The 17,776-nt window shown below is 48.4% G+C and overlaps 2 protein-coding genes across 3 annotated transcripts in view; one reads left to right on the plus strand and one right to left on the minus strand.

Annotated features, from left to right (window-relative positions):
- TTLL9 (tubulin tyrosine ligase like 9) overlaps positions 1-8,751 on the plus strand; it is a gene marked incomplete at both ends in the record, with an annotated part of 28,789 nt that extends 20,038 nt beyond the window's left edge. The window contains 5 exons of the mRNA XM_084246655.1: positions 2,031-2,089; positions 3,022-3,218; positions 4,560-4,673; positions 5,767-5,891; positions 8,675-8,751. Coding sequence (XP_084102781.1) covers positions 2,031-2,089; positions 3,022-3,218; positions 4,560-4,673; positions 5,767-5,891; positions 8,675-8,751 — 572 coding nt within the window. The remainder of the gene's footprint in view (positions 1-2,030; positions 2,090-3,021; positions 3,219-4,559; positions 4,674-5,766; positions 5,892-8,674) is intronic.
- A 3,068-nt stretch (positions 8,752-11,819) lies between these two features.
- PDRG1 (p53 and DNA damage regulated 1) lies at positions 11,820-17,331 on the minus strand (the record flags this gene model as incomplete). 2 transcript variants are annotated; one of them, XM_084247457.1, is made up of 5 exons in its annotated part: positions 11,820-11,902; positions 12,565-12,645; positions 14,533-14,604; positions 15,682-15,757; positions 17,245-17,331. In XM_084247457.1, the coding sequence occupies 5 exons, from the start codon at positions 17,329-17,331 to the stop codon at positions 11,820-11,822; spliced, it is 399 nt and encodes a 132-aa protein (XP_084103583.1). The 2 variants fall into 2 exon arrangements, with proteins under 2 accessions (XP_084103583.1, XP_084103582.1); XM_084247456.1 differs by having other exon boundaries at positions 14,533-14,607.
- Positions 17,332-17,776: the final 445 nt, after the last annotated feature.

Raw genomic sequence — 17,776 nt, forward strand, 5'->3', positions numbered from 1 at the left:
TCGCATTACCTGCGTGATAGAATGGGAGAAGATGCTCCTGACGTGTTTTTTCAATTTGTTTTATTCGATTCTGCCAACTTCAGCGTTTCCAATATGTTTGTTTTATTTGTAAGTCTCACAGGCACTTACCATATCATATGCAAGTTGTCAAATTTATTTCCATTTTTTTTGCCACCTCAGTTTTTATTAAAGTGAAATGATGCATGTAAAGCACTCAGAACACTGTCGAGCCCAGAGTGACTCTCAGTACACATTAGGGGTCCCTGCTACCCCCATTTTAGATTGTTTGCATATCTCCAGGCATCTTGGGGCTTTATTAAATGAACAGAGTTCTCTCCCAGGGCTATTTTCCATTTAATGAGGCTTTGCTATTTTCACAGTGAGTGAACACGTTATTTTCCACCCTTTCTTTTAAAATTGTTTTTAATTTTGCAATATTAAAAAGATTTAAAATACATAGAACACTGCAGAAAAGACTAATAGAAATTCATGTACCTACGATCCAGATTTAACAGATAATAACATTTTGCTAGATGTGCTCCAGATGTTACATACCAACTTTTAAAATAAGGAAGCAACTTTGGATTACAAAATGAGAAGACATATTTTTTAACCTGATAATTAAAATAGATAATTAAATATGTATGTAGATATATACATATATATAGTTTACACACAATCATTGACATAGATAGATGATAGATAATAGGTAGACACACACACACACAAAATACAAACACATTCACCTCAACACTGCAATCGGAAACAAGTGGAAACAACTTAAACCACCTGAGGGATGGTGAGAAGATGTTAACGCATTAGCATGATGTGGAACTGCTATGCCTGCAGCTGTTAAGTACAGTAAAGTTGATTGAAATGTCATGGAAAGTTGTAAACTGGGATGTTTATGACTCCATCTTGGCTTTTAAAGAGGTATTTTCTCCTTAGAAGAAAATATGGAAGGATGCTCACTCATCTATTAACTCTGAAAACCGTGGAGAATTTGAATCAGATTAGGAAACATCTATTTTCAACTTTACCATTTCCCTACGTTACGAATTATCTTTTACAACCAAGATGCATGACTAGGAGTCTGCAAACTACATGATCTAAAGCCTGTCACCTGTTTAGGTAAATAAAATTTTATGGAGTTCAGCCACACCCGTTCATTGACACATTACCCACGGCTGTTTTTCATGCTATTGTGCCAGAGTTTTGGGGTCCGCAAAGTCTAACTTCACCAGAAAAAGTTTGCTGATCCCTGATACAGAACATCAAGAATGCAAAAAGATATTTACAAATAGATAAATGAGGTAGAGACCAATTGAAAACACACTAGACCCGGGTTTTTATTTCAGTCATGTGAACAGAAACTTGGACGTTGATGGTCGGCAATCATTTTAAAAAGACCTTTCTGAAACAATTTTTTTTTTTTTAAAAAAGAGATTTATTTATACAAGCAGTGGGTACAGTCAGAAGCGCAGGAGGGTGAGAGAATTCACCAGAGCCAGAGCGGGGAACAGAACAGGCAGACCAACAAAATACACTGCTGAGGGGAGCAGCAGGCACAGCAGGAGAGGTCTGCCTTGACATGTGGGACCCTCACCTGGCGGCTGGCGGCCGGGGATCAAACCGGTGCTACAGAGGCTGCGGGCAGCCTTGCAGCCCAGCGCTCAACTGCTGCGCCACCAGGGGAGACCCCCTTTCTGAAACAATTTCTAAATGAAGCAAATGGAGGCATTCATTATAACATTCTTTCAACTGTTATCTGAGTTTTAACTTTTTCCAAGTAAAAAGGTTTAAAAACGTAACTGTGATGGAGAAGCCAGGTTTCACCTGAGAATTTGCACCTCTCACTTTGCACCCAGGCCCACCTGATTCCAGAGCCCACACATGTGACCTCTGGGATGTTTCATAGCTTCCCACCTCAATTCCCAAGCGAGGGTGTGAATTTGGTCTAGTTAGCTTAGTTGGGACTAATGTGCACACCCTTCTTGTCCACGCTGGTCCTTAACCACCGACATCTGCAGACGTTCACCTCACCAACGTTGCTGTGCAAAAGACATCTCCTGACTACCATCCAAAGAAGGTAAGAAGCCAGGTCCTGACTTCCATCGGCACAGCCTTCTGGGACCATGTTGGGGTAAGGACCAAGGAGAGGCACCAAGGAGCCCGGGACCAGACTGTCATGGGGTCATAGTTCACCAGCAAGGTCAGGTCCACCTTCCCATTTGCAAGGCCCAAGGCAAGAGCAGAAATGGAGGTATAGGCTTCCTGAAACTAAATATTTAAAAGTTATGAACCAAACTTACATATATATAGTTTACACACATTGATGGTTTACACACATTGTTATTAAAATACACACATTTTAATAACATGTATTCTAGACACTTGCCATTGCAGATATCCATCCATCCATCCATCCATCCATCCTCCATCCATCCATCCATCCATCCATCCATCCATCCACCCACCCACCCATCATCTATCAACAACCCTCTAGGCCAGGTTCAAATGTAGAATTGCCAGGTGTCAGAGTTAAGAGCCAAAACACATCAGCTTACACCTGCTCCCTTCTTCTCCCCACCCCAGCTACACCCAACTAATTGGGGACCCTCTGGATACAACCCCCCACCAAAAAAAAAAAAAACAAAAACAAACCCAGCAACATGTTGGTTAGTCCTTGAGCTGTGGGGTGCGCACACGGTCAGTGTAGGCTGTCCGCAGGAAGGCAGGCCCAGGGAAGAGGCTTGCACAGGCCATTTGGGCAGGGAATTCTGGTGTCCTGGGTTATGCTGAGAAAGAGGCACAGTCCCAGGTAGGTATATCTCCTGGGCATGCAGAATCTTCACCTCACATTGAGGAGCATACTCAGATCCTCCCAATTATAGGACTCAGGGCTGGGCCTCTCTTGTTCAGGCCTAAGAGCTGTGCTAATGGTGATTGTTGGAAGGTCTCAGGGGGCCAGGTCCCAGTTAATTGAGGCTCCTTTCCCAACTGGGGTGCATGGGGCCCCAGGGCTGCAAGTGGATGCTCCAGCGCTTCAGGCAGTACCTGGCATCCAAGCATGGACCCAAGGCGGTGGAGACGCTTTTCAGTGAGATGGACAACATCTTCGTCAAGAGCCTACAGAGCGTGCAGAAGGTGATCATCAGTGACAAGCACTGTTTTGAGCTTTATGGCTACGACATCCTCATCGACCAAGATCTCAAGCCGTAAGTAGGTGGGCAGGAGGTTTGATATTGGCTCTGCTGCTTCCTACTTGCCACCCTTTCTTTTTCTGTGCCTCAGTTTGCCTGTCTGTAAAATGGGGGTGATCACTGTGCCTATAGCAGTGTTAATAAGGAAAAAATGAGGTTTTACCCAGGCAGCACTGAGCCCTTTGGCTGGCCAGGGAGGCCTGCTCTGAACATCCGCCAAGTGGGGGTTCCTCTCCTAGGGTCAGACAAGCAGAGTCCCTTCTGTAAGACCTGGTGCTTTGAGCAAAATGTCATGTTAGGGAATTTGTTGACATGCCAATCCCTGCCAAGAATTCAGTGCAGTCCCACAGTGCCCATGGAGGAGGTTGAGCAGACAGGTAGGACAAGCTTGAGATGGCAGGGACCACAGTGGTGGTGCCCATGTCATAACCACAGGACACAGAAGCCCTGTGGGGGTGTCGGGAAGCTGGCAGTCATGCAGTAAGTCACAGGCAGTGACACACAGGTTCAATGTCCTGGGCTGAGTTGCTCCCCACAGCACTGCAGCTCCCAGTAGCTTAGAGCAGATCTACATTAGCCAGGGTTCAAGAAAAACAGTTTGCCAGCACCAGTTGGTTTCTCCTTGACCCCTGCAGCGAGATGTGACTGTGAGCATTGCCACTGATGGGGGAAGCAAGCTGGCAGGAGGCAGCTCCCAAGATAGCAGACAGGGGATTGAGTCTCCCACTGACCTGCTGGTGAGCCCTTCCCTCTCTGTGTGCAGACTCCTGTCCATTTAAGTTTGGCCTTCAGAATGGGTTTTTGGTATTGTTTGTTTTTGACTTAAATTTATTGACAATCCTTAAATATTGGGAGATGTTCTAGACTTTTGGCTCTTCCAGAAAACTCAAATCTTACAATCCTGGGCTCATGTTCCCACAGAACAATAGTCCCCTGGAGCTGGTCAGAGCCACCCCTTTAGACGTGGAATGCTCTTTCCAGTTCATTACAGTCTCCATCCCTCCCTATTGCTCCCCAACCATGACTTGTCAACTGGCATCTACAGGCAAACCTTACTAGGAAAGGAAAGTTTTCCTTGTAGTTTCCTTGTTGTGTAGAGCACAAGAGCACCCAAATCATTCTTACCTCCACCAGCTCCTCTCATCTAAGTGATTACCTGGCCTCCTGTGGGAATTTCAAGTTTTCCATAATTGTTTTCAAAAAGTTTTAGCCACTGAAACCTTTTTTCAAATGGAAAAGTCGAAGGGACAATCCTGGTTGAATTCAGGGTGGAGCCAGCACGACATCCAGCCTCTCAGTGAAATTCCAGGCACTCCAGGCACTAAGAAGCCCTAAGGCTCCCCACTACATCCCCAGGTGGCTGCTGGAGGTCAATGCATCCCCATCGCTAACAGCCAGCAGCCAGGAAGACTATGAGCTCAAGACCTGCCTCCTGGAAGACACACTGCACGTCGTGGACATGGAGGCCAGGTGAGGGATGCCAGTGAGGGTGGGCAGGGCCTCAGGCACTGTGCACAGCCATCTGAGCTCCCACCAAGGCAGCAGGGTGCTCAGAGCCTGGGACTGGAGCGGCCCTCAGTGTGGCTATGGCTTGCCCCCCATCCTCTATGTGGAGGAACTGCGAGGTCCACACAGGGTCTGTTCTAGGCCTGAGGACTCTGACTTTTTGGGGCAGAGCAGGCCATCTACAACTTTCTGAGGTTTGGTCCAGCAGGATTTCCTTAACACTTCCTGCAGGCCCTGGACCAGTGAATTCACCTCTCTGGGTCTCAGTTTCCTTGTCTGTAAAATGGGAAACATCATATCTACTTCTCAAGTTGTTAATTTACCAAGAAATTCATTGTAAAGTGCCTAGCTCATAGTAAGTGCTCAGTAAAGGCTATTGTCCTAACAATGCATACAATGTGTATAAATGGAAAAGCCCAGCCTTGACTTCAGTATAGCTGAAGTCAGGTACTCGACAGTTTTATTTGGTTCGTAATCTCTCTTCCCCAACCCCATCGCATCTCTTTCCCCTGCAGTAACTTTCCCCCCAATTATTCCAGCAGAAGTTTGAGGGCTGTCACTGCTCATTGGTGGGCACCTGCTCATCCCGAACCATCATTGTGACTGTTGTCAAGGTCTACCTTGTGCACACCTCCCAAAGGCGTAAGCCATGCAGTGAGAGAGGGAGGAGTGGTTCACAAAGGAAAAACCAAGGTATCCTTAGGATGAAAAAGAGCAGGCAGAAACCCTAGGTGTCTGCTATGTCCATCATTCATTTATTCATTCAACAAACATCTGAGCCCCTACGGTGTCAGTCCTCTGGCACACACAGGAAAGAGCACTTTAAACAAGAAAGCTCGAGTGAGTGCATGTTACTGAGGGCAAGGGTGAGGCTTTTACAAAACTGGATGCTCTCTCCAAGACTTGTTGACACCTGGGCAAAGGCCAGTGAATGGATGGGCAATTCTGACAACATGGACACCAGTCGAGTGCAAGGAGGGGTCAGGGACCTGGCTTGGGGCTAAAGGCCCCTCCAACTGCATCTTCATTAACCCCTTTTTGTCTCCTGCCTGCCCAGGCTCACAGGAAGGGAGAAGAGAGTTGGAGGCTTTGACCTCATGTGGAATGATGGCCCGGTCAGCAGAGAGGAGGGGACCCCTGACCTATCAGGGTCAGGGAACTTTGTGACCAATACGCACCTTGGTATGTGGGGCCAGGTGGGAAGTGAGCACCGGGATATGTCGTGGGAGGTGCCTGGTGGCCCAGGAGGGAGCTCACACAGTGGTTATTAAGGTGTGTCGTTTGCCCTGCAATTTACCTACCAGTTGTGTGAACTTCAGCAAGAGACCTCGTCTGTAAAATGGAGGCTAAACAGTTTCTATTCAGTACATGCCTAGGACACAGGCACGTGGTGTGAAAGATTGACCTGTCGGGAGGTAGGCATCAAAAGGCCTAGGTAAACCAGAAGTCCAAAAACACACGATGTGTTAGACTTTAAACTTGGTTTTCAAAAAATTAAAAATATCCCCCATTATAAAAATTATTCACACTACTGTAGAATATTTGAAAACTAAAGAAGGAAATTTGAAAAAACATACAGACATAACCATCTTTAACAATCTGGTGTATTTCCTTCCAGTTTTTTTAAAAATTCATATATTCATACTTTTTGTTTTGCGGAATTGGCACTGGGCTTGGGTTTTGAGTCCCACTTTTCCACAGCATTCTCCGTATCATTCCACAATATTAACACAAGCCTCCCTTTTGGAAAAAAAAAATTTTTTTTTTGGTTAAAATTTTTTTTTTTTAAAAGATTTATTTATTTATTTATACAAGCACTGGGTACAGTCAGAAGCGCGGGAGGGTGAGAGAATTCACCAGAGCCAGAGCGGGGAACAGAACAGGCAGACTGATGAAATACACTGCTGAGGGGAGTAGTGGGCGGCAGGAGAGGTCTGCACGCCATGTGGGATCCTCACCAGTGGCCAGGGATGGAACCGGTGCTGCAGAGGCTGTGGGCAGCTTCGCAGCCCAGTGCTCAACCGCTGCGCCACCAAGGGAGGCCCCCTTTTGGAAACTTTTTTGACCAGGTCCACACTACATATTTTACATACTTTATCTCACTTTTGCCAGTTTGTATTATTTTACAGGTGAGAAAATGGTCTCCAGATGTTATGTAACTTATGGAAGGTCTTGGTTACAAGTGTGAGCCAGGCTTGAACGCTGGTCTGTCTGGCCCCGCCACTTAGCACGGAAGGAAACACAACCACACAGGCCTGCAAATAGCCTGGCTGCACAGAGGCCAAAACTTACTAAACCAATTTCTTATAATTGGACATTTGGCACAGTTTGAAGTTTTTTGCTTTTGTAAACAATGCCATGGTGAACATCCTCTCACACAAAGCTCAGCTGAGACTCAGGCCATTTCTGTAGGGCACGTTCCTAGAAGTAGAACTACGGGTCAAAAGGATGGACTTAATACAGTCAAGTTGCTTTCTAGAAAGATGATCCAAATTTGTCAGCTTAGCTACTTGATAGTTATTAAGTACTGACTCATGTGCATCCATGATTACTGGTGAGGTTTCAGATTTTAAACTCTGCATTTCTTCATTTGTAAGTTGTCCATACTTTATTTATCAGTAGGTGGTTTACATTTTTCTCAACTTATGAAGGCCTTGGCTGCATACGGGAATCACCCAAAAAATTTAAAAATACTGATGTCTGCCAGAGACAGATACAGTTGGTCTGGACACTGTATTTTTAAAACTCTCAGGTGTTTCTAACATGTGGTCCAGGTTGAGAGCTACTGCTTCAGAAGTTTCTAAGATAATTCCCAAGTCTCCCGTTAAGTGTCTGGGTAGGTGGTGGTAAATACAAGAGAAGCTGGCTGAGGGTGGAAAGAGTATTACTGAAATGAGTTAGGGATGTGGTGAGGGATCTCCTGGTGAGACATCTGCAGATAAATCAGAGATAAATCTAGAACTCTAAGGAGAGGTTTGCAGTGGACACCAAGATCGGGAGGTAGGAATGAGTCCAATACAGTAAAAGTTAAGGTTCCATGGAACTCACTTTGGAAAACCCTGAGGATGCCTACAGTGGGCTCTCAACTCAGTGAAGCCTTGATGTCTGGGGAGTGGCCAGGAGTCAGGGATGGGGTCATGGGGTGCTAAGAAAGGTGACAGGCATGAAAGTTGTGGCTATGACGATTCAGTCATTCCACCAGCATTTGTGAGTGCCATCAGTGCGCCTGTCGTAAGATTTCATAACCATGGAGTTGCCTCAGGATCAGCTCTGAGAGAAAAGAGGAAGCAGGTAGCACTGTGAAGGTGGTAGGAGATGAGGAGACTCAGAAACTCACGCTGGCCTCTCGGTGTGGACTGCCTGGACATGACCACGGGAATAGGGGCCACCTGTGGGGAGGTCATCTCTAAATAATTATGCCTGGCATGTGGGCCTGAGTATGGGGAGGCTACCACTTAACCTGCTAGGTTTCTGGCACTGTGCTAGCTTGATGGGCATTTTCACTGAGCAGAAGCAGGAGGAAAGGCAGTGGGAGGTAGTGGTTAAGAGCTTTCCTCAGGAGCTAGATAAACTGGGCTTAATCCCCAGTTCTGCTTATTGTGTAGCTACTTCATTTCCCAAGGCCTCAGTTTTCTCTTCCACACATCACCGCTGTGAGGTTCCGGTTAACCCACATTCGGCACCTGAAGCAGTCCCCTCAGGCTTGAGGTAAATTCCAGCGAATGTTAGTTTTTTGGTTGAATCTGACACGCACCCCCTAAAGCAGATATGCTGATTTACGGAGGAGAAACTGATCTTCACAGGTAAAGGACCTGCTTGAGGCACATGGCAGTTCAGGCAGGTAGCCAGGATGCAGATTATAGGCCACCTAGGTGCATAGCTCCTGCCTGTACCCCCCCGCCCCCAGGACCCCTCTACTAAGCACAGGCCATTCTAGTCGACACTGCACTTTCCTTCCCTTCCAGGTTGTGTCAATGATCGGAAAACACAGCTGAGGCAGCTATTCCACTCCCTCCAAAGCCAGAAGAAAGCTTCTGGCTAAGTTCCCGGAAGGTACCAGCCAGTCCTCTCCCCACTCCCAGCGCGGCCACACCTCGGAGCACTCACCTTCCTTCTGCCTCCTCTGGCCCAGAAGCTGCTTTGCTGCCTCAGCAGCCACTGTTTGCTGCTTGTTCGGGGCCCCCTGGATACCCCACCCCAACTCTGGGTATCTGTGCAGCAGGAGACATTCAATCTCCAGGACTCGATCGGATTTAACCTGGATCATTGACTTGGCAATCAGGTGCAAAGAAGACAAATGCTGTGAGTTCTTCTACCCGAGATCATGGCTGATAAACGAGCACAGGCCTTAATTGGAGTGACTGTGCATGTGGGCTGGCTCAGGATGATGTCAGTGCAACTAAACCCTCCTGGCTTTGACCCTTTGATGTCTCTCAGGTCAGTGCTGAATGGTTTCTTCAGGAGCAGGCTTCAGCGTCCAGTGAACTTATCTTAAGCAAGCAGTTATAGGTTCTGTTTATTGGGGGCCTAGGTGAGGGCTGAGCCCTAATGCATGCCTCCTTCCTTGCATTGCCCTGACTTTACACATCAGGGGAACTCGAGTTCTTCTGACTGCTGAAAACCAGGGGCCAGTTCTTTTGACCGCTGAAAACTCCCCGTTTTCCAGATGGACAGGGTAAGGACCAAGGCAAAGCTGCGTAGTGTGTGTCTCTATAAGGTGCCCTGAATGACATGGATGCCTCTCGGGGCCTTCCTCCTGGAGGCTTGGGCTGAGCTTTTTAAATCAGAAAGTTTTGGGCTGGCAGGCAAGGAGATGGCTCGGAAAGTTGCGTACCAGTAAAAACATCTGCGTTTCCCGCATTCCTAGGTCTCCTCTTGGTTTAAGAGGACCTGCAACAAGAGCGGATTGGCTGCTCCTTGGGGGACCAACCGCTGGACCCCAGACAGCTCCCTCCCTCCACCCCCACAGCTTCAGGACAGGTTTCTGGTTGCTGTTTTGGCTGCAAGTAGCAAAATGTAATTGCCTAGGGAAGGGAAAGGCTTTTTAATTTTTACATAGTTGTTCATTTTGCACAGTATGTGTAGTCCCTGTAGCTCTCCCACCTCAGTCCCTTTAGCTCTCCCACCTCAGTCCCTTGTGCTCTTTCCTCCCCTTTTGACCCTTTTTCCTCCTCCCACTGTGAACCTCAGCTTATGGTTTGCCAGCAAGTTTTGTCTTTTTCCTGACCCTTTCATCAGTTTCCTTATATTCCACCAGTGAGTGAAGCCAGGGAAGGGGAAAGCTTTTAGACAGGACACACTGGCAACCCCACGAAGTGAACAAGCCAGCCTTGGGGTGGTCAGGAGTGAGGTTACTCTGGGCCTCCTGACTCTGGAGCAGAGGAACATCCCTCCATTTCTATGACTGATGCAAGTCCACAGGCCCCAGGTTTCCAGGAGAAAGTCTGGCTCTTCTTTAGCCCAGTATTCACTCTGCCAGACAAGCAGGCACATGGTCAGGTGGAGGCCAGGCCATCACACCAGACAGCAGCTACCACAGTGCAGTTCACAACTCTCTCTGAAAACATGCGATGTAATAGCAATGTATCCCTTCCTCCTCTCCTTGTGCAGCCTGCCCCAGGGAAATGTGTTTGCACATAAGCAGCAGCTTAACTAGAGTCCTGCTATACCTTGCTTTTCTCACTTCATGGATTGTGGAGCTTGCCCCAAGTCAGCAAAGCTCCCTGGTCTTGATCACAGCTATGTAGTACTCCACTATTTGGAGCCACCAATCCCACTTGTCTACAGAGGATGGACTTCACTTTCCAATCCAACCTCCCTGTGTCTTAGCATCACTGTGGGGCAAACACAGTAATTTCTATTTAAAAGCAACAACAAAGTTGCAGAGGATGCAAACTTATGGAAGTTTATGTAAGGTAATTTAGTTTGTTCAACACCCAAGTTTCAAATACTTCCTGAACTAACAATATTTAAAAAGCAAAAGATTCAACTTAAAAATTCAAGTCTCTAGTTCTTCAAGAAAACATAAGGTCTGATCACAGCGGTGGGTCTTTCCATAGTTACCAGCTGCAGGCGAGTGGAGGAGACATGTGAGGTGTGCCCTCCCCATCTTAACGCTTGCTGTCTAATCTGTATCATTTCAAGACAAGAACCACTGCCCCTTCAGAGGTGGTATCCTAAGGGCACAGGGTGTCCTCGATCAAGGACCGAGTGAGGTAAAGATCAGAAGATGCTACTCATTCATCCGGGTAACATTTATTGAGCAACATTTATTTAGTGAACAGGAAAGACGCTGCATTGCCCTCGCAGCACGTTCTCAATGGGACCCGAGACCCCTGGAGGTAGACGGGAGATGCTGGCCCAGGCCCTGCTTCAGAGGCAGGAGAAGGGCACCCTGGATGCACATGAATGTTCGGGGGCAGCTCCTCACCCACCACCAGTACAGGACGCTGCAAGGCCTTCCTGACTAAAAGAGCAGGCACACAGCGCTGATAAGCAGCACCCACTCTGGACTCTGTCCTGGGGCACAAACTGGAAACAAGGGCCAAAGGGAGGCAGTGTGTGTGTGTGAGGGGAAGGGAGTGGATGGCTGTGGTGAACCACAAAGCACGGGTTCTGTCCTTCCTTCAGAAACCACTCATGCGCTTTGTTTTCTTCCAATTCTGTTACACACACGGCTTGGAAATGTCTCCCTGTCTGAGAGGAATGCTGGAATGAAGCTCCCACTCTTCCCTTGCCCTTCTTCACTGCCGTGTCCCATCTGGACAGCGGGCCATTGTCAGAAGTGCTGCTATGTTCATTCTCACACCCCCACTGCCACCACCCACCCACTGGTGGATGCCGGGGGCTGTCAATGGGTCTTGTGTCCACCCGGCCCAGTGGTCAAGCCCAGCGGACACTGGCAGGCTGAGGGTTCCTTCCTGCCGTCTCAGAGCAGCCAAGCACTACAGACAAAGAGGCTTCATACTGGAGCCACGGCCCATTCCTGATGCATGTCCCCTTGCAGGGTTGATTCTGTCCTTTTAGGTTTCAAGGTTGGAGAGTCCAGGGTCCTCCATAACCCTGGGGAGGGGATTGATGGTCTTAGGTCCCCATCTTGGTTCTTGAAAATCATCCTTTCAAAATGACCTTGAGGGCCTTAAGCTCATCCTGGTTGAGGGGCGTCAGGTTAAAACCTTTCAGTTCTGGTTTGCCTATGGAGAGAAGACAATTCGTTAGCAAGATGAGCTCTCTGCTGTCCAACCTCCTTCATCGTCCTGGCGTCAAGACTGCAAAAGGGGCTTATAGCGCATTCATGGTGCCAAACTCTTGGCCCTGAGGTGATGGGGAAGACCTCGAGCTGCAAGGCTTTGGGCGAGGCACATGGACTGCTCCTGAGTGGTCAAGAACCTGCAGTCACATTATGAGGCGTGGAGGCTGATAGAGGCAGCAGCCAAGGCTGATTCAGAACTCTACCGCGCAGAAACCTCCAGATTCCTGCCAGTCCTGTGACCAATCCAGAAGTTTACCCAGAAATCCAGTCCTTGACCTGACCTTGACAGACTTCCTGAGGCCTTCTGAGACCCCAGACAGAGCCATCGTGACCCCTATACCATGTCCTAGGAGATGTGCGCTACCCTGAGCTGTAACTGGTATCTGGGAAAGAACTCAGGACAAGATTAAGACCCCACAAACCTTCTTGTCCTTTCCATCTCTGGGAGGCTACAGACAAAGCTGCCCACAGCTTCAGTGCCACTCATAGGCTGTCCAGGTTACTGCCCACCTGGGAACACTTCTCACCCCTGTCCATCAAAATCTGTGTTGATGGCTCACTCCCCTCCAGGTTTTCAGTCACCCCCCCCTCCCAAGCCAGTACCTTGGGCTTCAAAGAGGCGGTTGACCTTCACTTTAAGTTGTTTCCGCAGTTTCTCTATTTCTTTATCCAGATGATCCTGATCTGAAATGAGGGAGGCAAGGAGAGGACGAGGTTATATTACATGTTTTACCCAAAGGGAGTCTGAGATGCCAGTCTCTTGAGAGCAAGAGAATCTCAGCATTTAGAAAGGAAAAGGGAACTTCAGAGACCAAATGAAGATTGAAGGCTTGAGAAGGCATCTGACCAACCCAAAATCACGGAACGAGTCCAGTATAGGGTGAGCACACCAATCTCTGACTCAGTTCACTCAACTTGTTTATGCAAAGCACCAAGGGATAGACCGCCATTGGGAAAGACAATATATCAGGATTTTGGGTCACCCTCTCATAATGAAATTATGTTAAATTCAAATATAAGAGCATAAGACCAAAATTAATCTAGATCTAGTCCACCTTAAGATGGTGGGAAAATGGGTGGTTGAGGAATTTTACAAACCCAAGTCCTCCAAGGTGAGGAGCTTCTAGGTGACATAATCAATGGGCAAGCCCAATGCTCAAGCTTAACCTAAGAAACCACAGTGAACAGGAAGGTTAGGTTGCTCGGATGGGTCACACCTGAAGGCAAATCACATAATGAGGCATGGAGGCTGACAGAGGCAGCTGTCAAGGCTTCAAGCAAATGTCACCCAGCTAACTATACCTGCTCCATTTCTACCTGTTCATGGTGACATTCTGGCTGGTTCACCATTCTTCCTGTGGGGGTAAAGCCCTGACCTGCTGAGGCTTCTGGCCTGGGCAATGAGTAACCCCAATCTCTCACGAGATCTCCCTGCATCGATGCCAGGGATGATGGTGTCCCAGAACTCCTCTAGGTACAGAGACAGGACCACATTTGTGAGTCAACAATGCTGAGGACCAGATCCTGAACTCAAGCAAGTGACCTACTCTGAAAGCTTAGCCTGAGCTGCCTCTGCCACCCAAGTATGAGAGCTCTTGACTTTCTAACCATTACATTAGGCATGTTTTTCAACAGGACTCTGGAAACTGCTCCTCCAAGCTGAATCAGTTTTCTTTGCCTGCATTTAGGTTTCAACAAGTATAGAAACACCCTGTTTTCAAGGACCAAGACAACTTTGCTGGTCCTCTTGGCCCATCCATTTTCAAGGTTGGGGAGGATAAAAATATGTATAACCTGCCCTTTTCCTGAGGGCCCTCAGGTTGCCTGACTTTTTGCCTTCATGATGCTTCTCCAAAGAGCCCCTGGGTGGGCTTATAAAGAAGTGAGTAACATGTGGAGTGTCCGTGCTGCGACAGACCCTAGAGGTTCACGCCTCCCAAACTTCCATTTCAACCTGTCCAGCTGCCCAAAGTGTGTGAAAGTAAAAGCTCACTCTGCCGAGCTCGCCTGTAGCTATGGATGGTCATGTGACTAAGCTCTGGCCAATAAGATGTCAGAAGTGGCTGAGGAAAATGGCCTGGTTTCCAAAATAGAAGGCAAGGTCATCTGTGGACTAAGCCTGGCATGTGGCTATGAGGCCTGCAGCGCTGCTAAACTACCACGAGGACACGCTAAGAGGACGCTGCCCTCAGTCATGCCAGTCCTGGGCTGCCCATCTCTGAACTTCTTATCTGAGCAAACCAAAACTCCACTTCCCTCAGCCTCAAATTGTTCAGTTTTCTGTGTTTTGTTTTGTGTGGCCCAATTCAATCCACCAAGAAACAAGCACTCCACCTGGCACAAATACTGTTGCATTTCAACTTCACAACAACTGTGCTACATAGATGTGTCTCCCTTTTAGAAATGACAAAATACCAGTGGCAGAACAGGAACTAAACCCCAAGCAGTATTAACCCTTGGCTACCTCTCATGAAGCTGCCCAAAATCTGACTCTCGATTGTAGGTTAAAAGAGCCTGCAGGTTAAAAGAGGCAAGGCAGCTGTGTACCTGACCCACCTCTAGGGGCCTTACCTTTCTCAATCATTTCCTTCGTCTGAGGGTGGGGCATCTTGATAAACATGTTCCCGAAGCAAACCATCACATCTTCTGAAATGGTAAATGGTTATTCCTTTAACAAGTATCTATTAACATCTACTGTCTGCCAGGAATTGTTAAATGCTGAGAACACAGCAGAGTAAAACAGAGTTCTTGCTCTGAGAGAACTTGTTACCTTGGAGAAAGGGAGTAAAAAAAAGATACTATTTGTCTAACTAAAAAAAAGATACTATACCGTAACAAGTCCAAGTACTATAGAGAAAAATCAAGCAGGCTAAGGAAGGGGGGATAAGGGAATGCCTGAGTAGGGAAGGGACTGGTTACTTATACTAAGTCTGAGAAGGCCTCATTGATTATATGACATCTGGCCCAAGACCCAAAGAAAGTAAGGGTGTGAGCCCCTCAGACATCTGGGGAAAGAGCAAGTCCAACAGTGGAAACAGGAACAACAAAAATCAATGTGCTCGGGGTGTTAGATGCAGTAAGGAGACTAGTGTGGATGGAGGCGATGAGGTAGGGGATGATGCTGGAGAATTCAAAGGTCAGATTATGTGGGAGTCCAGATTTTACTCTGGTGATGAGAAGCAACTGGGAAGTTTTAGACTTTCCAGTGTACTTTAAACAAAACTTAAACTTCTCCACTCAATCCCCAAGGCCCTTCAACCTCATGCCATGCTTCTCCCCGCTTGCTTACCCTGTCATAACCACTTAGTTTCATCTGAAGAGGCTCCAGACCATGATGACGGCCCCTCACCAGTCCCTTGCCTGCCCCCTTCTCCTGCCCATGTCCAATTCTTTCTTCAGCTTTCTCACAATTTTTAATTATGCATTTGTTGCCTTATTCATTTGTAGAGCCCAGCATTTCCTAGTGCCATTACTGGTGAGCCAGCAGCTAATGACCTGTCAATGAGGCGCCATTGAAATCCTGAGTCATTACTGTGTGAAAACACACTAATCCTGGTGTCAGGCCAACATTCCCCCCACCACCACTACTCCCCGCCCCCGCCCCCAGGCTGTGTCACATCTGTGGCCTCCTGCCTGGTCACTATGCAGGGGCAAGGTGAAGGCCTTAGATGGAAAACTGAAACAGGCCTCCAGGGTTGCAATGAAGAAGTCTTGACTTACCAGAAAAGCTGAGATCCTTCTGCAGGGCTCGCAGGCCCTCCCGGTTCTGGTTCCTTTTGGTGTCCAGGTCCACGATCTGAAAAGCACAGGCCAGGAGGAAACTCAGCTACCTCCTGCCCCAACCTGTCACCTCTCAATAGGAACAAGGGCTATTAAAACCTAACTAAGAGCAGCATTCCTGGGTTACTTGCAACATCTTGCCTAAAATGGACTGATACATGTCTTATTTCTTACCCCACTCAACTTCCTGGTCCTGAGAGACAATGTTTTGTGTAGGTGTTTCCCCTCAGAGAAGGTGCTGGTAAATGTATGCTTTTCTTGCCCCCTGGAAGACTAGTTCTCAAGCTTTAGAGAATTTCACCATCACCAGGAGAGTGGAGAACTCCACTGATTCTGGCCTTTTATCATGAGAAACCCAACAATACTAATCTGGTAGAGCAGGGTTGGGGGCACCAAGATGGTGATAACTGCACAGCAGCATCTGAGGAAACAGGTAGCACTGCAGAAAGCGCTTAAAAGTGCTGGCTCTGGAGCCCAAATGCCCAGGTGTGAATTCTGCCCTCACTGAGCTGTTTCATTTCACCTCCCTACCTGCTCCTCTGAAAAATAGAAATGTGAGTCTCACAAATTATTGCACCTAGAACTAAATGTGTTTACACATACCTGACACCCAGTTATTACTTGCTAAACTATTAACAGTATTGCCCAGCCACCCGGATGCAGTGTTTTCTTTAATGGGCTCTTCCCCTATTCAGTAAATGAACCATTCAATTGATCTAACTGGAGATGAGGTGTCAGGAGTCATTCTTGGCTCTACTACTTCCTCACCTCATATGTAAACATTATCAAGGCCCACTGAGTCCATCTCCAAAATACATTTGACCCACTCACTTGTCTCCATCACCAAGACCCTGGTTCAAACCAGTTTCTCACCTGGACCATGACAATGACCCCACCAGCTCCTAGCCCACCCCTCTATATTCTGTGCTCCACACAGCAGTTAACTACCTTTTAAAAACCTAAATTCAATTGCATCATCTCCAGCTCCCTTCCCCCATGAGCTCCTTTCAAACGTTTAAACTAAAACTGGACCCAAATTCCTGTGCAGGAATGTGGGACTCGTCTTCCTTCAGCGTCCCCACCCCTGACTAATCAGAATACCACTCAGGCGTCTGTGCTGCTCCTCGTCTCCCTCGGGGTCTTGACCCGAGCTGTGCACCCCTGGCCCATAAGGGGACCCAGGAACTGCGCTGTGAAATGGGTTCGGAGTCGCAAGGCACGGTAAGGGACAGAGGCGAATGGGGATGCCCAGCACCCAGCGGGCGCTCACTTAACAGGAGCCAAATAGAAACGACGGAAGCGTGGGGCTGTGCCAAGCGTTTCGCCCTGAACATTACTGCACAGCGGCCGCCCGTCCGCGTCGGAGCCGGTCGATCTCCAGCCCCGGTCCACGCACAGCGGGCCTGTGCCGGGGCCAGATCCCGGCCCTGCGCACCTCCCCAGGGCGCACACGCCAGACCCAGGCTCCCAACCCGGCCGGTGCGCCGCCGCCGGGCCTCCCACCTGTCGCTTGTTGGCCAGCACCTCCTCCGCGAGCTCCTCAACCTCCACCAGGTAGCGCATCACCCGCTCGGCCTCGGGCGACAGCATGGTGCCCAGCGGGCCCGCTCCCACCCGCTCCAGCTCGGAGCAGGCCCCGCTCGGAGCCCGCTTGCATGCGCATGCGCCGCCCTCACAGGGTTCCCAGCGCGCATGCTCGACTTAAAGAACGTGACGCGCTTACTTCAACGTAGAGGGGTGGGAGGCGGAGCCTCGCCTCGGGGCTGGGCTGGCGCGCCCCCTGCAGGACCCGGGGAACACAGTCTGGGCGCTGCCTCCTAGCGGTATCTCCCTGGGTTCGTATATTCTTTTTTTTTTTTTTAATTAAGATTTATTTATTCATACAAGAACTGGGGTACAGGCCACACGTGTGGGGGGGTGAGAGGATTCACCAGAGACAGAGTGGGGAGCAGAATAGACAGACTGACTGAAATACACTGCTGAGGGGAGCAGCGGGCGAGGCAGGACAGATCTGCCGCACCATGTGGGTAGCTCC

This window comes from Talpa europaea (genome assembly GCF_964194135.1).
Source record: "Talpa europaea genome assembly, chromosome: 11".
In the NCBI taxonomy this organism is placed as follows: domain Eukaryota; kingdom Metazoa; phylum Chordata; class Mammalia; order Eulipotyphla; family Talpidae; genus Talpa; species Talpa europaea.